The sequence below is a fragment of the Phoenix dactylifera genome, chromosome 13, assembly GCF_009389715.1.
Source record: "Phoenix dactylifera cultivar Barhee BC4 chromosome 13, palm_55x_up_171113_PBpolish2nd_filt_p, whole genome shotgun sequence".
In the NCBI taxonomy this organism is placed as follows: domain Eukaryota; kingdom Viridiplantae; phylum Streptophyta; class Magnoliopsida; order Arecales; family Arecaceae; genus Phoenix; species Phoenix dactylifera.
In genome coordinates this window covers 7390848-7407232 of record NC_052404.1, presented here as the reverse complement: position 1 = coordinate 7407232, position 16385 = coordinate 7390848, and the positions used below count along the sequence as shown (strand labels likewise).

At 41.9% G+C, this 16385-nt stretch overlaps 1 protein-coding gene across 1 annotated transcript; it reads right to left on the bottom strand.

The window, feature by feature from the left end:
• Nucleotides 1-6995: 6995 nt before the first annotated feature.
• LOC103696889 (transcription factor bHLH148-like) lies at nt 6996-8175 on the bottom strand. Its single transcript, XM_026801051.2, has 2 exons — nt 7928-8175; nt 6996-7797 (listed from the first exon to the last, which is right to left on the bottom strand). The coding sequence occupies exon 2, from the start codon at nt 7757-7759 to the stop codon at nt 7178-7180; it is 582 nt and encodes a 193-aa protein (XP_026656852.1). The 5' UTR covers nt 7760-7797; nt 7928-8175; the 3' UTR covers nt 6996-7177.
• Nucleotides 8176-16385: the final 8210 nt, after the last annotated feature.

Genomic DNA, 16385 nt, shown 5'->3' with positions numbered 1-16385 from the left:
ATATAAAAAAAGGTATACATACAAAAACAAGTATTTTATAAGGATATATATGTAAATATTAATTTTGGAAGAGTATTCATACAAACTCTAATATTTAAGAGGGTATGTATGCAAAATAAATTAATTTTTAATGTACTGAAGATAGCAAGGACTGAATTGAAAAAGATGTATTTAATATATTATATAAGAGATATCTATTAGAGAGGTAAAAATTACAATATGAAATATTAGATGTGGAATTTGAGGTAAACCTGAAGTTATGGCTTATCTCCATTCCATGCTCTCTTTATATCTACTTTTAATTTGTTTAGCCATTGAAGCAAGATTATATAAACCAAAATTGCCTAATGTACTGAGAAATAAGGACAAAATGAGAAATAGTATCTCCCATCCAAAGCAAACTGTATAGACAAGTTGTTTCTTATTTTCATGGATTTTTCTTAGTTAAATGATTATATATAAATTATTATTTAATTATTCATGAATTTTACTTTGTTACTATTAGTTTTTCTTAGGAACTCCAAGTCATCCACCGATTCAAAGACTTTTCTCTCTATTTGATATATTTAGCTTATTAGTATGGGTGATGCAAATGAGATGAATGGTGGACATATTTTTAATATACTAAAGAGAGCAAGTACTGAATTAAATGGAATATATTTAATAAAAGTATTATGTAAGAGATATCTGTTAGAGAGAAAAAAAAAACAGGATATGGAACGCATATATATTATAAATATGGAATTTGAGGGAACATGAAGTTACGGCTTATCTCTGTCCCATGCCATTTTATCTTTACTCTTATTTAGTCATTCAATAAAAGAGATGTCTATTAGGGGGAAGAGAAAGGATATGGAACATAGACATATTATAAATGTGGAAATTGAGATAACATGAAGTTGTAGTTCATATCCATCCCATGTTGTTTTATTTGTACTCTTATTTTGCCATTCAATCAATATTATATAAACGAAAATTACCTAGTGCACCAAGAAATAAAGACAAAATGAGAAATGGTATCTCTCTCATTTGGAACAAAATTTATAGACAAGATGTTTCTTAGCTTATATAGATTTTCTTGGTTAAATGATTGCATATCAATAATTATTTAATTACTCATGATTTTATTTTGTTCACAAATCATTAGTTCCCAATTGAAAAATGCTTATACGATGTAAATTCATGATCCTTTTTATCGTTACCTTAATGGTTTGTTGGTGTTCAGCATTATCTTTTATTCTCTTCTGTATGTGCAAATACATGTCTTTATTTTTGAGATTACTCATTTTTTTTAGGTTTTCCTTTTAATATACTTTTGTTGTATTCTCCGTATTTTTCATTTTTGTGGTACAAAAATTTCCTCCAAGTTGAACTCATCTTGAACTCCAAAGTTAAAATTAGGAGCATGATTTTCAAAATTTATGTCCAGTATGTCTCGAGATCTCGATTTGAAGCAAAGAAGTAAAACCATCCATCTTATAGTAGCATTCTTAATGGCCTAGCTAGAAGAGATTGAGACTACATTGTCAAGGCGCACTAAGAGCCATTCAAGCTCCTTCAGCCTCTTATAGATGACAATAAACTTCCAACAAATTCGTAAAGTTCAGAATGATCTTCCATCAGTTCGAAATCAAATCTTTGCCTAAATTTCGAGTGGCCTCGCAGGGGCTTAATGTCACATGCTAGTTGTCACAGGCTTTTAACTCGACATGTATGGCTGAAAGATGATCCAATAAACTATCTTATATAATAGACCAATGGATCTCATATGCTCAACCAATCTCATAACCCTTTCTTGGCAATATCCGGCACTTAATGGATTCACTAAATGATTTTTGTGTGACTCATAGTTATCATGTTTTGTTAAATCATCTAGCTCATTGGAGGAATTGCATGCTTGAGTTGCTTATAATGGTGGTGCAGCTATACCTTTTACCCCGCCTATTCTAATTTTACTGGATCAATGTGGGTATATTTTTTCAGATTTTGGGGTCTTACCTCTCCAAAGGCAGAGATAAAGGAGGACGAGGAGGAGCAGGGCCAAAATGCTAGCGAAGTGCTGAGCCCACTGGCTGTACAAAGGGCCCATAGGACAGGAATCTCAATCATAAATGGGCTGAGCATGGCCTTTTCTATAGAACCGGTGAGGTTGGTGGGGGTCGGTAGACGATAAAACTGCAAAGATTATTTTTTTTACATACAAATCAACCAAAAAAAATAAAAAATAAAAAAATATAATAAATAAAATATTATTTTTTAAGAAGCTAAATAACTAAGATTGGCCGTCAATTAAGAAAAATGAACAACTAAGTAATATAGCATATAACTTTTTACGTTTGGAGCAAATTTTACCATTATATATATACGAAGAGTTATATATATTCGACTCAGGTTTAGGATGAATTTTATCAATATTCACACCTATTCTAGATTTTTTGTGGGTTGGGTCAAACCCATCGCATTATGGTTGGATCGGATATGTGAGAGGCCATTCTCCCAAGCCATCTCATGCCAGGTGTGGTCATGATATAAACTAATAATGCCCTGGCTAACAAGGGAGGGTATCCTCCAGGCGGCCATTGATGGAGCCTGCAATAACTTGTTGTAAACCCATAAAGTGAACATAGCTTTATGACCTTTCCATCTCTGGCCAATCTTGATTAAAGGGTGGATTGGATGCATCAAATCACGATAACTTTAGTTTGGGGGCCTACTTCGCTTTGCGGAGCAGTCACGTGAACTATTCCAGAGTACATAAAAATCGAAGTTTTCTAAAATTTACGTGTGTTAGCATAACGGCTACAATTATATGATGGAGATTAAGTTTTGTATCGCTCGATATATAAAACGCAGCCTCAATGCATGGAGATCAGGGTCATACATCCGCCCCTTCTAAATTTTCAGCTCTTTTAATCCATTCCGTAGTGGAACCTGCCAGATGAGCGCCTCCTTTTCCTCGTATTTGCAATTTTTTTCCTAATAAAATATTTTCCATATAATTTCAAGGAATAAATCATATTAAACCAGGAATGTTGTTATCAAATCTACTTTAAAAAAGCATATATATCACAAACATCTATAAAAAAAAAAAATAGATTTTTTTTGCATGAATACCCTCCTAAATATCAAATTTTGTATGAATATCCTTCCAAAATTGATATTTGCATATATACCTCATAAAACACTTATTTTGCTATTCTATTTTTTTATTCTTATTTTTGCATATATACCCACTTCATTTAATGCTGTTAAAATATTAACTGTTTTCAATTAAAATGACTAAAATATATCTTTAATGGGTATATGTGCTAAAGAAAATATTTATAAGGTGATCGCTATGGAGGACAAAAAGTAATTTCAAAATTTTATTTTATTTTTAATTAAAATAAATATGGTTTTTATTAATGTTGTTACAAGAGCGGTTATATTAGAGGCATTTGTGCAAAAATAGTATTTTATGAGTGTACAAAAATAAATATAAATTTGAAGAGGGTATTCACGCAAATTTAAATTTTTAGAAGAGTATTCATGCAAAAAAACCCCTAAAAAATATTATGTTTTCTTGGATAAAATACGGGCATGACGTGCACCAAACATATAAACATACTCAAAATTCTTACCCAATTTTGAGAGGATAATATATTAACATCTTATTTGTAAGACTCAACAAACTAGGCCCGATCTACTTGACCAGTCTAGTTAGTATTTGAAGGAAAAAAAAGATTTGATACATGTTGCATATTTGCCTGGAGAGAAGAGGACTCCTGGTGGGAGTCTTCTTTCTCCTCGAGATAGTCAGATGAAATCCAACTCTAAGCCGGATTTCGGTCGTGACCAGGCCCCTGACTCCTCTCTCACCCTCACTGGAGAACCGATATCGATCGAAGTTCACCGCCAATGTTTTCTTCAATTTTTCTCTTCGAGCACCAATCACCTTCAGGACCTTTTGAAACTTTGATTCCAATCGGTTATCATCGAATTTTGGCCGAAAAGGGGCAAAGCCCCTGTTTTCCCTATTTTGACTGGTCAACTTTTGTTTTTTATCATTATCGGCAGGTTTCTCTGCTAGCGATCATCACTAGGGTTTTCTTCTAATCCTCCCACAATGGATTACGGTCATGGCCAAAGATCTGGCCGCCGGTTTTGCCCTGTTTCATGACTTGAGGGGTTGGAACCCCTGTTTTTGACTATCTTTGCGCCAACAGCTACCTATTGGTTAGGCGTGGGTCTTTGACCCTGGGCACCAACCATAGCCACCCTTCTTTCCTATTTCTCTCTTCCTTAGCTAGAGAGAGAATTTGTTTTCTCTTCCGCTCTTTTCTCTCTCTTCCCATCCTTTCTTTCTCTTGTTTCTCTCTACAAAGTTTCTCTCTATATATAGACTTTCTCTCTTTAGGGTCGTTGAACCCCGTAAGTATGCCTCTGAGTGATTTTTGGATCAACCTTAGTGAAGAATCTTGATCTAGAGTTATCGGACGGCGTATTAGCCCCCACCTTAACCCTTACCAAACACTATAAATTTAATCACCTTCAATCTCCGTTGAACTATCCGTGCTCTAGTTTGAGCATGATTCGATGAAATCATATTGATTGGACCTACCAGGATATCGGGCACTCTTATTTGGTCAGACTATGAGGACATTAGAATTTGGAGTTTTTGCTTTTAATATAATTATGATAAAATTTTAATAAAAAATATAATTTTGAAATTTAGGCTATAAGAAAATTTTTGGGATTAATTAAATCTATTAGTTGGATTGCATTCATAAGGTAAATAATGTAACCTTTTTATAGCTTTATTGACAAATTATAAATATTTTCTAAATCAAATTATTCTTGATATATGAATTTGATGCATGATGTTTTATTATTATATATGTCTTTTTTAGAATATTATATAATTCTTGATTGAACGTATTGGTTTTGATATGGATTATGTTTGATTGATTTCGATATCGCATCTTACGATTTGAAACCCTAAATATATTTTGAGAAAAATAATTTTGAATCGAAAACGGATTTGGACTTGCAGCCTAACTATATTTTGATACACTACCAGTAAGGGTTGTTCGTTGGTACTTCAATATCCCACCAGTGGGGGTTGCTTGTTGGCACTTCGATACCCTGCCAGTGGGGGTTATATGTTGGCACTTCGATACCTTGCTAGTGGGGGTTATACATTAGCACTTTGAAACTCAGCTAGTTGGGTTGTATGTTGGCATTTCGATACCTTTAGTGAGGATTATATGTTAACACTTCGATATCCTGCCATTGCGGGTTATGTGGTGGCACTTTGATGTAGTCATAATTTTTGGTTGTCGAATTGAATTTGATGATTTGAAAAAAAAAATGATTTATGAACAATATTTGAATTTTGAGAAAAATTAAATTCAGCATGCACAATGTTTCAATAATGCTGCATAGTTGGATTTGGTTTAAATTGATGAATTTCATATGCTGATTTCTATCAATAATTATTTGGTTTATTACTTAATTTATCTAGCTAAAGTATTCATTGCTTGCTCGATTATTTAGCTCATTATATAATTTTCGACTATTTTATAGATTTAGCTCGACTTGGAGATTTATCATCAGAAAGCGATTAGAGACAAGATTTTGACATTTTTATTAAGACTAGATTTGATTTTAGAGTTAATGCAAGATTTTAGAAAATTATTAGTTTGTGAGATTTTCAATTTTTGAATTAGTTATTTAATCTAGAATTTAAACATTATTATTTAAATCAGTTCATTTGATTTTTAGAAAAAAAATTCACTAAAAAATTTCTTCTAAAAAATTAATAACTAAAATATATACCGTCTAAAGAAGTTATTTCTCGATATTTAGTTAACTATAGAAAAATAGAGATTCGAGAGTTGCCGAGCATTTACTTTTCAAAAAAATCATATAAGATAACTCTTATACAAAAAGTTTCCTCATTTCCTCTCAACCATCTGATCAACGATTCCAAGAATTTGTTTACCTAAGTTCGCTGCATCATGATCAGAAATTATTAAGATCATGTTGCATCCTTTGCTAGAACATTTTCCAGCCATAGGATCATGCTGCACCTTAGCACATACACAGTAGTCTCGTGATACAACTCAAAGTACATAAAACAATACATACACGCAGAAAAGGACTCCGGGAATGCCGGCGACAGAAACAAGAGGCGGGAAAGAAGATGAGAGAGAGGCCACCCAATCTCTAATCAAGGGAAAGGAAGACGTGAACATTGGGGACGAGCCATGCTAAGGTGGCGTCCGGTGAGGGACTAGAGTCCAAAGGAGTCCACTTTAATGGATAGGCCATGGGGGAGCATTAGCAATCCAACATTCCAACCCACGTGGTCGGCCCGCTCCCATTCTGGGAGAAGGAAACATAGAGCAACCCCCAGAACTCGGGACTCGGATGCTGTGAGAAGGAAAAACCCAGCATCGATGGGGATCGATCGCCACATGGCTCCTGTCATCCGCTGCACGCCGGCAGCGCAGCGGACAAAGCCCCCACCTGGGTTCAATGATGGCGCCGTCCCATCCCACCGTCCATCCTTGCCATCCTAGGGCCCAGGAGGGAGAGGACACCTCCGTTCTCTTCGCTTTTGCCTGCTTTTCTCTCTCTCTCTTTCTTTGGGCACGGCAAGAGCAAGGCGGGCACGTAAACAACCTGAATCTATTAATAACTTTCCATTCCCTCGCAACGACGAGAACGTATTTGTTTAATTTTCTTGTTCTTATTGGACCAAGTAGTTGGGCTCAACCATCCAACGGCTCAGATCTGCAGCTGGGTCAGGACGGGAGTAAAACTATAGTTATGGTCCACATAGATTGTTTATGCGATAATTTTCTATTCTTTCTTGGGGTGGCTTGGGTTTGTCGAGCTTATCCGGTCGGACGAAATATCGCCCATGATACCATGTCTATTTACGAAAATGCCATTCGGTTGCTTCACGACTCACGAGGCCGGGGAGAACGAATCTCAACACACCACTTGCCTTTTAAAAAACGGGGAGATTTTTTTTTTTGGGGAAAAAAGAGAGAAAAGGCTAGAAATTTACAGTAAATTACATGAATTTTAAAAGGAGAAAAATAGGTGGGGAAAGAAGAGAGGAGAAGAGAAGGGTTGATTGGGTGCGGGAGGAAAGGGACCTGCGGCCGGCGCGGCAAGGTCAGACCGGCTAAGACGAGCCGAGCTGGTCGGACGGCGGCGCGCCGGAGGCGGAGGAGGAGGAGGAGGAGGAGGAGAGGATCTCAGTGAGGGCGCTCATAGCGCGGACCTGCATCTCGAGAGCGGCGATGTAGTCGGAGGCCTCCTCGAGAAGCGTCAGGAAGGAGAGCTTCCGGCAACCCGGTATCAGCCGGCCGAGGACCCTCGCCTTCCACTGCAGCACCGGCGATGTCTTCTTCCCCGCCGCATCGGCCAAGGGGTTCTTGAGCCGGGCGGGGCCGGCGGGCCGCCGCTTGCGCGACTTGAGCTTGAGCGTCCGGGTGGACAGGATTGCCCGGCTCCACCGCGTCCGGCCACGCGCGGCCATCGCCAGCGCGCGGTCCGCTGCCTCCCGGACGGCGCGGCTCCGCGGGGGCTCCGCCGGCGCCCCGCGTCGGACGCGCCGCAGGGCTTCGAGGAGCTTCGAGGAGTAGAGCTTCTGCTCGCTCTCGGTCCTCCACTTGGACGGCGACGGTCGAACCTCAGCGTTCCGCTTCCGCTTCCTTTCCCCTTCTTTTGCAGCTGAATCCCCCTCAGAATTCGAGATCGCCATCTCCAATCGCGATCGCCGGAGGTATCCGGCGAGATCTCCTATAGAAAAAACACCTAAACTCAAATCAAAATATCCATTAAAATCCAAAAAAAACCCTTCCCTAAATCCCACTACAATCCAGATTTCGATCGAGAAGAACCCGCAGGAAGCTAGAGATCTCGTTGTTACCTCTCCAATCTTTCGACAAAAAGAAGCAGAGGAAAGAACTCTCGGGATAAGGGATCGGCGAAGAAATAACACTCAAAGCTATCCGGAGAGACAGAGCGGGAGAGAAATGGGTTGGAGAGGGGAGAAGCCGGGAGGGAGGGGATTTTAAAGGGGTGGTAATTACTCTAAAACGATTCGCGTCGCATCCTTAATCCCTAATTAATTGCACCCTTCCGCCCGCCGAGGCCGAGGTTTCCACTAGCTAACTTTACCCTCGTTTTTAATTTGCGTGGATCTTTTATTATTAGAATTAGTATTAGTATTGTTATTACGAGTCGATTAATTAAATTAATCGGGGTGAAGTCAAAATGCTCGGTAGATAATCGCCGATGTTCTTGGGGGATTTAACGTTTTCTCCTGCCAGACTAAACTACCCTCGGTTGTAAATTTTATATTACGGTCCTGCCATCAGCGGGTCCACGACTTCAGATCGTCCATCGCTCACTGCTTGTCTTGGTGATGGACGGTTGTGATAGGACGGGACATGCGATCTATATCGGGCGAAGCAGAGGGCCCATAGTCTCCTGTCCCGGAGCATCCTATGAGCGTGGCCTCCTGGTCGTTCCGGGTGGCGTCGTGGATGACGTGGAAAGCCGCACGCACATGCAGATCTGCTTATGGTCACCCTCCGGTGACAACGAGCACGTGGACAGATGCAGTGCAGCGTTCACGAGTAAAAGATACTTGTTTTTCCTTTTCCCTTTTACGGAAAAAATAGCAGTTGAAACGTGGGGATCCCATAAACTCCAGAATAACTTTATACACTCCTTTTATTTATTTTTATTCAGATAATTTATTAAAAAAAATTGTAGGAGATCTTTGTAGACTCAACTTGCATTCATTTTTGTATGAGATGACTGTAATTTTATTCTAGCAGATTGGATGGCTTTCTATATGGATAACCTGTAACAACCCAGGACCTCACCCAAAATGGCTAGCCGGAAGGTATTATTTGGGTTCCTTGATCCTGTATAAGTACCCAAGATCTACCCAGCGAATAACTGATGTAGGACTAAACACACGCCCGCACGGGTCCTCACATACTCCCCCCGTTCAAGCCCTGACGTCCTCGTCAGGCTAAGGGTTCAAATCTATTCAAATTTAATCACAAACACCACGATCGGTCTGTGGTCAACCCCAATGGATCCGTGCTGCAGTGTCCCCTAGTCCACATAAGTTATGTGCCGGGTCCGCTCTGATACCATTTGTAACAACCCAGGACCTCACCCAAAATGGCTAGCCGGAAGTTATTATTTGGGTTCCTTGATCCTGTATAAGTACCCAAGATCTACCCAGCGAATAACCGATGTAGGACTAAACACACGCCCGCACGGGTCCTCACATAACCACTTCAAACATACTTTTTAGGTGGTGAAAAGTGGGTTACCTAGTGTACTTCGGGACGTATTATTTTTTAACTTTTTTAGTTGTATTCGTATCCATAATATATGGTACATCCATCTTAAAAATAAATATATTTATAAAAAATATATAATTTATAAGATTATTACGATGTTCATCAAGATTATTATAAGAAATATAATGGCCCTTATTTACTCACTCCATACTATTTTATGATTCTTGTCATTGGCTACTGAACTCCGGTTTAATAACATGATAATATAATACCATTTAGTATATTTGTATATCTTTTAAAAAGATATTGTAAATTAATATTTTAATGGTTAAGCATCAACTGTTATTCACATATTTATTGTATGCTTTTTACACACCAGTGGCAGAAAAGAAAGAAAAAGAAATCGTTCTGCAGAACAGCGTTTTGATCGAAACCAGAACGGGGTTACCTGGGAGGTAACGATGATGTCCGTGGGGGTGCGATGCCGGGTAGGCGACCAAGTGGCGCTAAAAACCTGGATGTCAGATCGTTGGATCGGAACGGCACGTGATTGGGGGTCCCTGCAAAGCAACGGATGGATGCGACCGGTACATTACTAAATGTACACCTTTTCTTTCTTTCTTTCTTCCTTTCTTTTTTTTTTCCTTTTTTTTTTTTTTTTTTTTTGTGTGTGTACAATGTTGGCTCATATGCGACTGACATAAATGCGGCCAACAAAGTTAAAAAATAAAAAGGCTATAACGTGGCTTCCGCACAGGCACATGGTCCATTCAGAAAAAAATATCTGAGTAATAAACAGCAAAGAAGACAACTCAGTCAGCAGCATAGTTTGCCCCCTAATAAATATGTATGGCCAGATAGGAGCCACACTTCTTAGGCAATCAACGAATGTCGTGGAGCAACGACTTCTTCTCAGTTGCACACCTTCGGCCCTGGACTCACTTGATCACTATGGTCAAATCTTTCTTTAGGATGACTAAATGTACATTTCGCCATTGCTATGTAACGGAGCAGCATGCCTGCACAACATCTCTTTTATGTGATAACCAGGAAAAAAAAAATATGACCATTTTGTTAGTAGTTTGTAGAATTTATTAATACACTTTTTTTAATAAATTTATATTAATGAGTTCGCCGCATAGTATTATTTTTAAGAGGAAAGCTCAAAGATAATGATGCATCCGCCAAGCAAAAAGAAGAATTACTGCAAAATCCTTATTATATAGTATATAGTGTATATATATATATGTATATTCTTGTGCTTTTATGATTAGAGGGCATGTGGGTTTGGATGCTTTGGTTGCTATTTTAGAATAAAGTGAAATGATGACTGCCATGATATAAAGCGGGGGTTTCTTTTTTGAAGTATTAAATGAGAGTTTTTTTTGCGTTTCTCGATTTAGCTAGGATTTCAATGCTAGTGCAACTACAGTAAAAATGAGAGTGTATTAGTGTTTGAGCTCCGATTATTAAAAAATTTGGCCAGAGAGACAGAATCTTTTCAGATAGTGCATGTTTATAGAGAGGCAAACCGTGCAGCAGACTGGATTGCCTTATTTGTAGCCCGATATTTGGAAGGATTGATCTGGACTAGGGTCGGAGATATACCCCACGCTCTGTATCATTTTCTCTCTTTGGATTTGGCAGATTGTACTAATGTGAGATCTATATGAATGCATTTTTTATCCAAAAAAAAAATCAGATATATGCCACCTTACACTTTCACATAAAAAAAACTATTTTCATATTTCGAATGTATAATACCTAAGTCACAACAAAAGGACATTACCGTTGCACCAAGGCCAGTCCTATGCTTGTGTTATTATTGTTGTCACATGAAACTCCCATATAGCTGATAGTTAGGTCGATTTTAGCAAGTTTCATGATTGTCCATGACAATGATTCAATCAAATAACCAAACGTCATAGCTTCCTTCCAATAGCTTTTGCATGGAAGTTTGGAGGCAATATGGTCATCCTTATGTCAAATGGAGCACAATCTAAATGTCCTGAATAAGTAAATTCGATGGAAAGGAATAACCTTCCATTCTAGTATCTCCAACTTTAATGCAACGGTCATCCTATAAATAACTTCACTCCAAGGAATTGTTTGTTTTCTTTTCTTTTTTTATAAAAAAATTGAGATTAAAGTTAGTATACATTCAAAAAAAAAGAGATTAAAGTTTGTATAACTCGTTCAACTGAATATCCCTATATGTTGAATTAACATCATTTAACTCTCCAAAAAAAATGTCGACTATTAGGCCCATTGCTTAAAGCGTCAATAATGTTTGTAATGTCACTTTATTATTTCTCAACAATCCCATGCCGTGACATAGCTAACACATGATTTTATGGAGTCAATTCCTCTTCCATTGGAAGAAATGCTAAGAAATGCCATCAATCTTCGTGAAGTCATTCGTCGCTAGTAATCCTGAGGTCCATAATACACCACAATGAAATTCCTTCTGGTTCATTATTTACAATTCTTCTTAACAGATGACTGTTTTCTACCCAGAACCCATTTAGATCCCAATTCATTGGAATCGCAATGAATTTTCTTTCTTTTTTCTTTCTTTTTTCCATAGAAGAGTTATGCAATCCTGACCCGGATGCATTGAAAGAAGAAGAGTACATGTTTCAGAATACAAAGAATAAACAAGGGTGTAATTGCAACAGATTGCAGAATGACATACTGTTATCATCCAATGGATTTTATACAAGAAGAGTGTAATACATGTGAGGCATTGGATCATGATAGTGCTTCCCCAACATGTCTTCCCATCATCAATTATGATTGCAATTGCTTGTGACCTAAAATTCTATTTCCTGTCTATTAAAGATTTTGAATTTGAAAACTGACAACAAAAGAAAAGCAATTCAAAGCTAATCGAGACAATAACATGATGAACACGTAACACAAATTAATTAAACCATTTGATTGGAAGTGGAGCCTTTTGTTATTTTTTCTTATTTGTTCGGCCATTATATATGATGATGGAACCTCTAGACTGTATTTGGAGGTGAACTAAGTTAACTCGGAGTAAATGAGTCAACTAACTCTTACTCTTCTTTACTTCAGAATAAAACACTCCACCATAGGCCAAGTGACATTGGAAAGGCAGAGAATTATATAACATTCTTTTGAAATACTTATTTTACCCTTTTAAAATCCAAGCACTCTTATGATTGCTTAGCTTAAAAGGGATAGAATAGTTGTATTAAATAACTTTTTTATCTCTCTTATTCTGCTTTCAAATGCAGCCTTAGAATATAAAACCTTAGAGGCAGTGGTAACTCTTTCTTGCTCATATTCGTTGGATATATGAAATGAACGGATTTCCAGTTTTCTTAATACAAGGGGTTGAGCGGAACCAACGTACTCATTGGGAAATCCCACCGTAGGGAACCGGATGGTGTCCCCACAGGGCCACTATCCCGTCCTCTAACTTCTTTTTTTACGACTTTCTAATCGTAAGATTATTCCGAAGGACATGTAACTGTTTCAGTCTGCGTTCTCTCTGCCATTGTCTTCCATTATGCGGTTCCAGTGGGGATCACGGCTCTTGTTTTTATCCCTTGGAACGATGAGTGCGTTGTGAAACACAAGAACATACATAAAAACCCTATGCGAACGCAATACGGTTTTGTTTGCTTGGCCCCCATTTCCCAACCTCCTCATAATGATGTTTCTTTCCCTCTTTTTAAAAAAAATCTTTTTGCTAGCCTCATTATGATTTTTCTCTTTCTTCGTGCAAAAATTTAAATGTCATCTCCAATGTTTCGGCCTTTTCCTCCTGTATAGGAGTGGCTAGCGTTCTTCCACGAAGTCATCGCAAAGGGAAATTATCTTCATTCCCAGCTATATTTAGTGTAAGCAAGCGCATCTTCTAATTGACAACTGTTGCTGGAAATTGGACCCGGGGGCTGTCGCGAAGCCGGAAAAGGAGGAGCTTCGCTGCAGGGACGCTGGTCGGCGGCACGCCGACTGGTGACGTCCTCCTGGAGGGGTGTAAGTCCGCCGCAGGAACGGTGGCCGACGGTGCGCTGGCTGGTGGCGTCCTCCTGGGGGGCGCAAGTCCTGCAAAAAGCCGGTGGCCGGGCTCCCCGGCGCCGGCCCTCCGATGCTTAAGTCAGAGGGGGCGAATATGTGGAGAGAGCAAGGAGGAGAATATGAGGAGAAGACAGCAGGAATATTTGAAGAAGATGAAGAGGATGATATCCTCCGTTGTGTCTGTGCTGTTTGCTTCTTTTCACCCGGTCCAGGAGGGTTCTGTCCGGGGCCCCCCCTCCTTTTCTCCCCAGGTTTTCTTTTATAGAAGGATTTTTGTTACCTGGGAGGTGACAGGAGGTTTGTCCTCTTTTGTAATAATTGGGCATGATTTGGCCCATTAATGGCGTAGTGGAGAACGGGACCGAATCGGACCGGAATCAGGGAGTTGTCACGGTCGATCGGACCTGTTGGAGTGGTTGAACCGCCGGCTATGGTGGGCCTGGGGTCCGTGGATGGTAAGTGCATTTATTACCGAATAAACCGGCGGTCAGGGAGAGCCATACGCTCTGATGGTTCAGTGATCCGGAGATCGTCTTGGGCCGTGCTCATTAAATGACTGAGTGCATCGGAGACTTGAGGGAGTCTCATGCATTAATGGCAGGTCGTGCCGAATACCTGCGGAGATCTTATGCCTTGATGGCTTGGAGATAGTGGCAGGCTGTAGTAGAGTCGCGTGTATAGCCGCCGGACCTTTCGAGAAAGCTTGGCGGGGAGGAGTATTAGTTAAGGCATCGGCTCGGCAAGGGTGCCGAGCCGAGCTGGTCGCCCAGAGGGGCGCCCTGTGGCGGGGTTGCTTCGAGTACTCCTGGTCGGCGCCCTTTGGGCGAGCACCTTCTAGCCGAGCGCCTCTATTTGGCGCTGTCTCTGGTCGGCGCTTCCTAGTTCGAGTGCTTCTCTGGTCGGCGTCTTCTGGTCGGCTCTTTCTAGCCGAGCATCCCTACTTGGTTATTTTGGTTGGGCGCCTCTTGGCGCTCTCTCTGGTCGGCGTCCTTTAGTCGAGCGCCTTTCCGGTCGGCGTTCTCTAGCCGAGCGCCTCCATGGCGGTATGACTTGGGGTTTTTCCCCCAACACTACCCCCCGACTTCCGAGTTCCAGTTGGCTAACAGCTGGAGCGTGGGAAGTAGCTTCAGTTGGGTCATTACGGATTCCGAAAATCCTAATTTATTGCGTATTTTGAATTATCGAGCGCTTTGAGGTGCCTTTAATAGGCGGCGTCTCTTCTTTCCCGAAAAGTCTCATTATTGGGACACTTTTTGCGAAGCGTCCTCGCGTCGTGGGCTCATGATGGGGCCGCACGATCCGATGGGGCGCTTCGGCGTCCGAAGCGCTAGCCCTAATTAAATGCGTCGTTCTGTCTTTTGGACCGACACGCGTCGCCATCTAAACAGGATACAGCGTTTTTCTCGCTGATCCGGGCCGTTGGGGAGGTCTATTTAAACTCTCCCCTGGCCCTCTGTCCTCTTTCTATTGCCTTCTGCTTCTAGCTTTCTTCCTCTCAGCCTCTCTCAGTCCGAAGTTCTATTCTCCGGCGTTTTCCCCAGGTCGTCCTTCTTTTTTGATTTCTTTTTCTTTTTTGCAATGGGTTCTCTTCCCAGTGAGGTCGAGTCCACCATGAGCATCCTGGAGGTCGAAATGACCGAAGAGTGGTTTTTCCCTCTTCAGGGGTTCCGTTTGGAGCCCGCCAGGCGAAGGGATCGGATAACCGATCCTCCGGTAGGCCGGATTGGAGTGCACCTGGAATCACTCTGGGCCGGCCTCCGATATCCTCTTCACGGCTTCGTGAATGAGTTGCTGACGGTATGCCAGTTGGTTCCGGCGCAACTCACTCCGAATGCCTGGAGGACAGTGATGGGCTTCCTGTCACTGTGTTTACTGCAGGGGATTCCGACCTCTGTCAACGTTTTCCGGCGACTTTTTATCTTTAAGTCGAATCCGGGAGACGGGGAGTGGCTTTACATCGCCCTTCGGGCGGGTCGGCCACTCTTTCATGGTGCCCCCTCGTCCATTCATGGCTGGAAGGAGAAATTCTTCTTCCTTGGTTCTGCACAGTCCTGGGGGTTTGACCCCCGGTGGGGACCGGCTCAGCTCAAGTCCATCAATAAACCCCCCAGACTTTCTCCACGTGAGCAGGAGATCCTCGACGCCATCCGCAGCCTCGGGGACGGCATCTTACTGAACGGCCTCATATGTGAGGACGCTTTGGTGAACGTGGGCCTGAGCTCGGCACGTCCCCACGGTAAGGGTAGTTACAATGTCTCTTTTTATTTCCTTACTGTTCTAATGTTCTAATCCTGTTCGCCTTTGCAGATATCGCAAAGATGGTGACGAAAAGCGAAGTCCTCTACGCCCGCTTCCAGAAGAGGGCAGCCGAGCTCTCGGGCGAGCCCACCGAGCCGAGGAAGAAACAGAAGGTCTCGGCGACCCCAGCGCCCCCGGCGCCCCCGGCGGCAGCGGTGGCCGAGGCGGGTCCTTCTCGCCCCGCTCACTCCGAGGCGGGTCCTTCTCAGCCCGCGCGCCCCGAAGCCGGTCGGAGAGAGGGCACGGATTCCGGGGGCTCGGGCTCCAGGGGAGCCTCGGTGGTACCCCCATGCCTGGCGCCCTTAGCGCAGATTTCTGGTCGGCAGGACGCTTCAGTTGCCGATCAGGAGAGGAGATCCGCGGGTCCCGTGCTTGCACGTCTCGCTATAGTTGTGCGGCGGTCAGATCGGCCGCTCGTCCGACCCCAGCCCCCTAGCTCCGAGCCGGGGAGCAGTCAGGGAGCCTCGGGGTCGGCTCCGCCTAGGCCAGCCGATGCTGGCCTTCCGGGCCCATCGGGCTCGGGGGAACGGGTGCCCCTTGCACCCACCTGGTCAGTATTCGAGGGTGATTCGGCCCTCGAAAACCCTCGAGTAGCGCGTGAGATATTCCGGGTCGCGCTGCTCCCGGCCGACCGGGCCGCGATGCAGTCCATGAGCTACAATGCTTTCATGGACATTACCCGCTGTAACGCCGTCCGGGTAAGTAAAATTT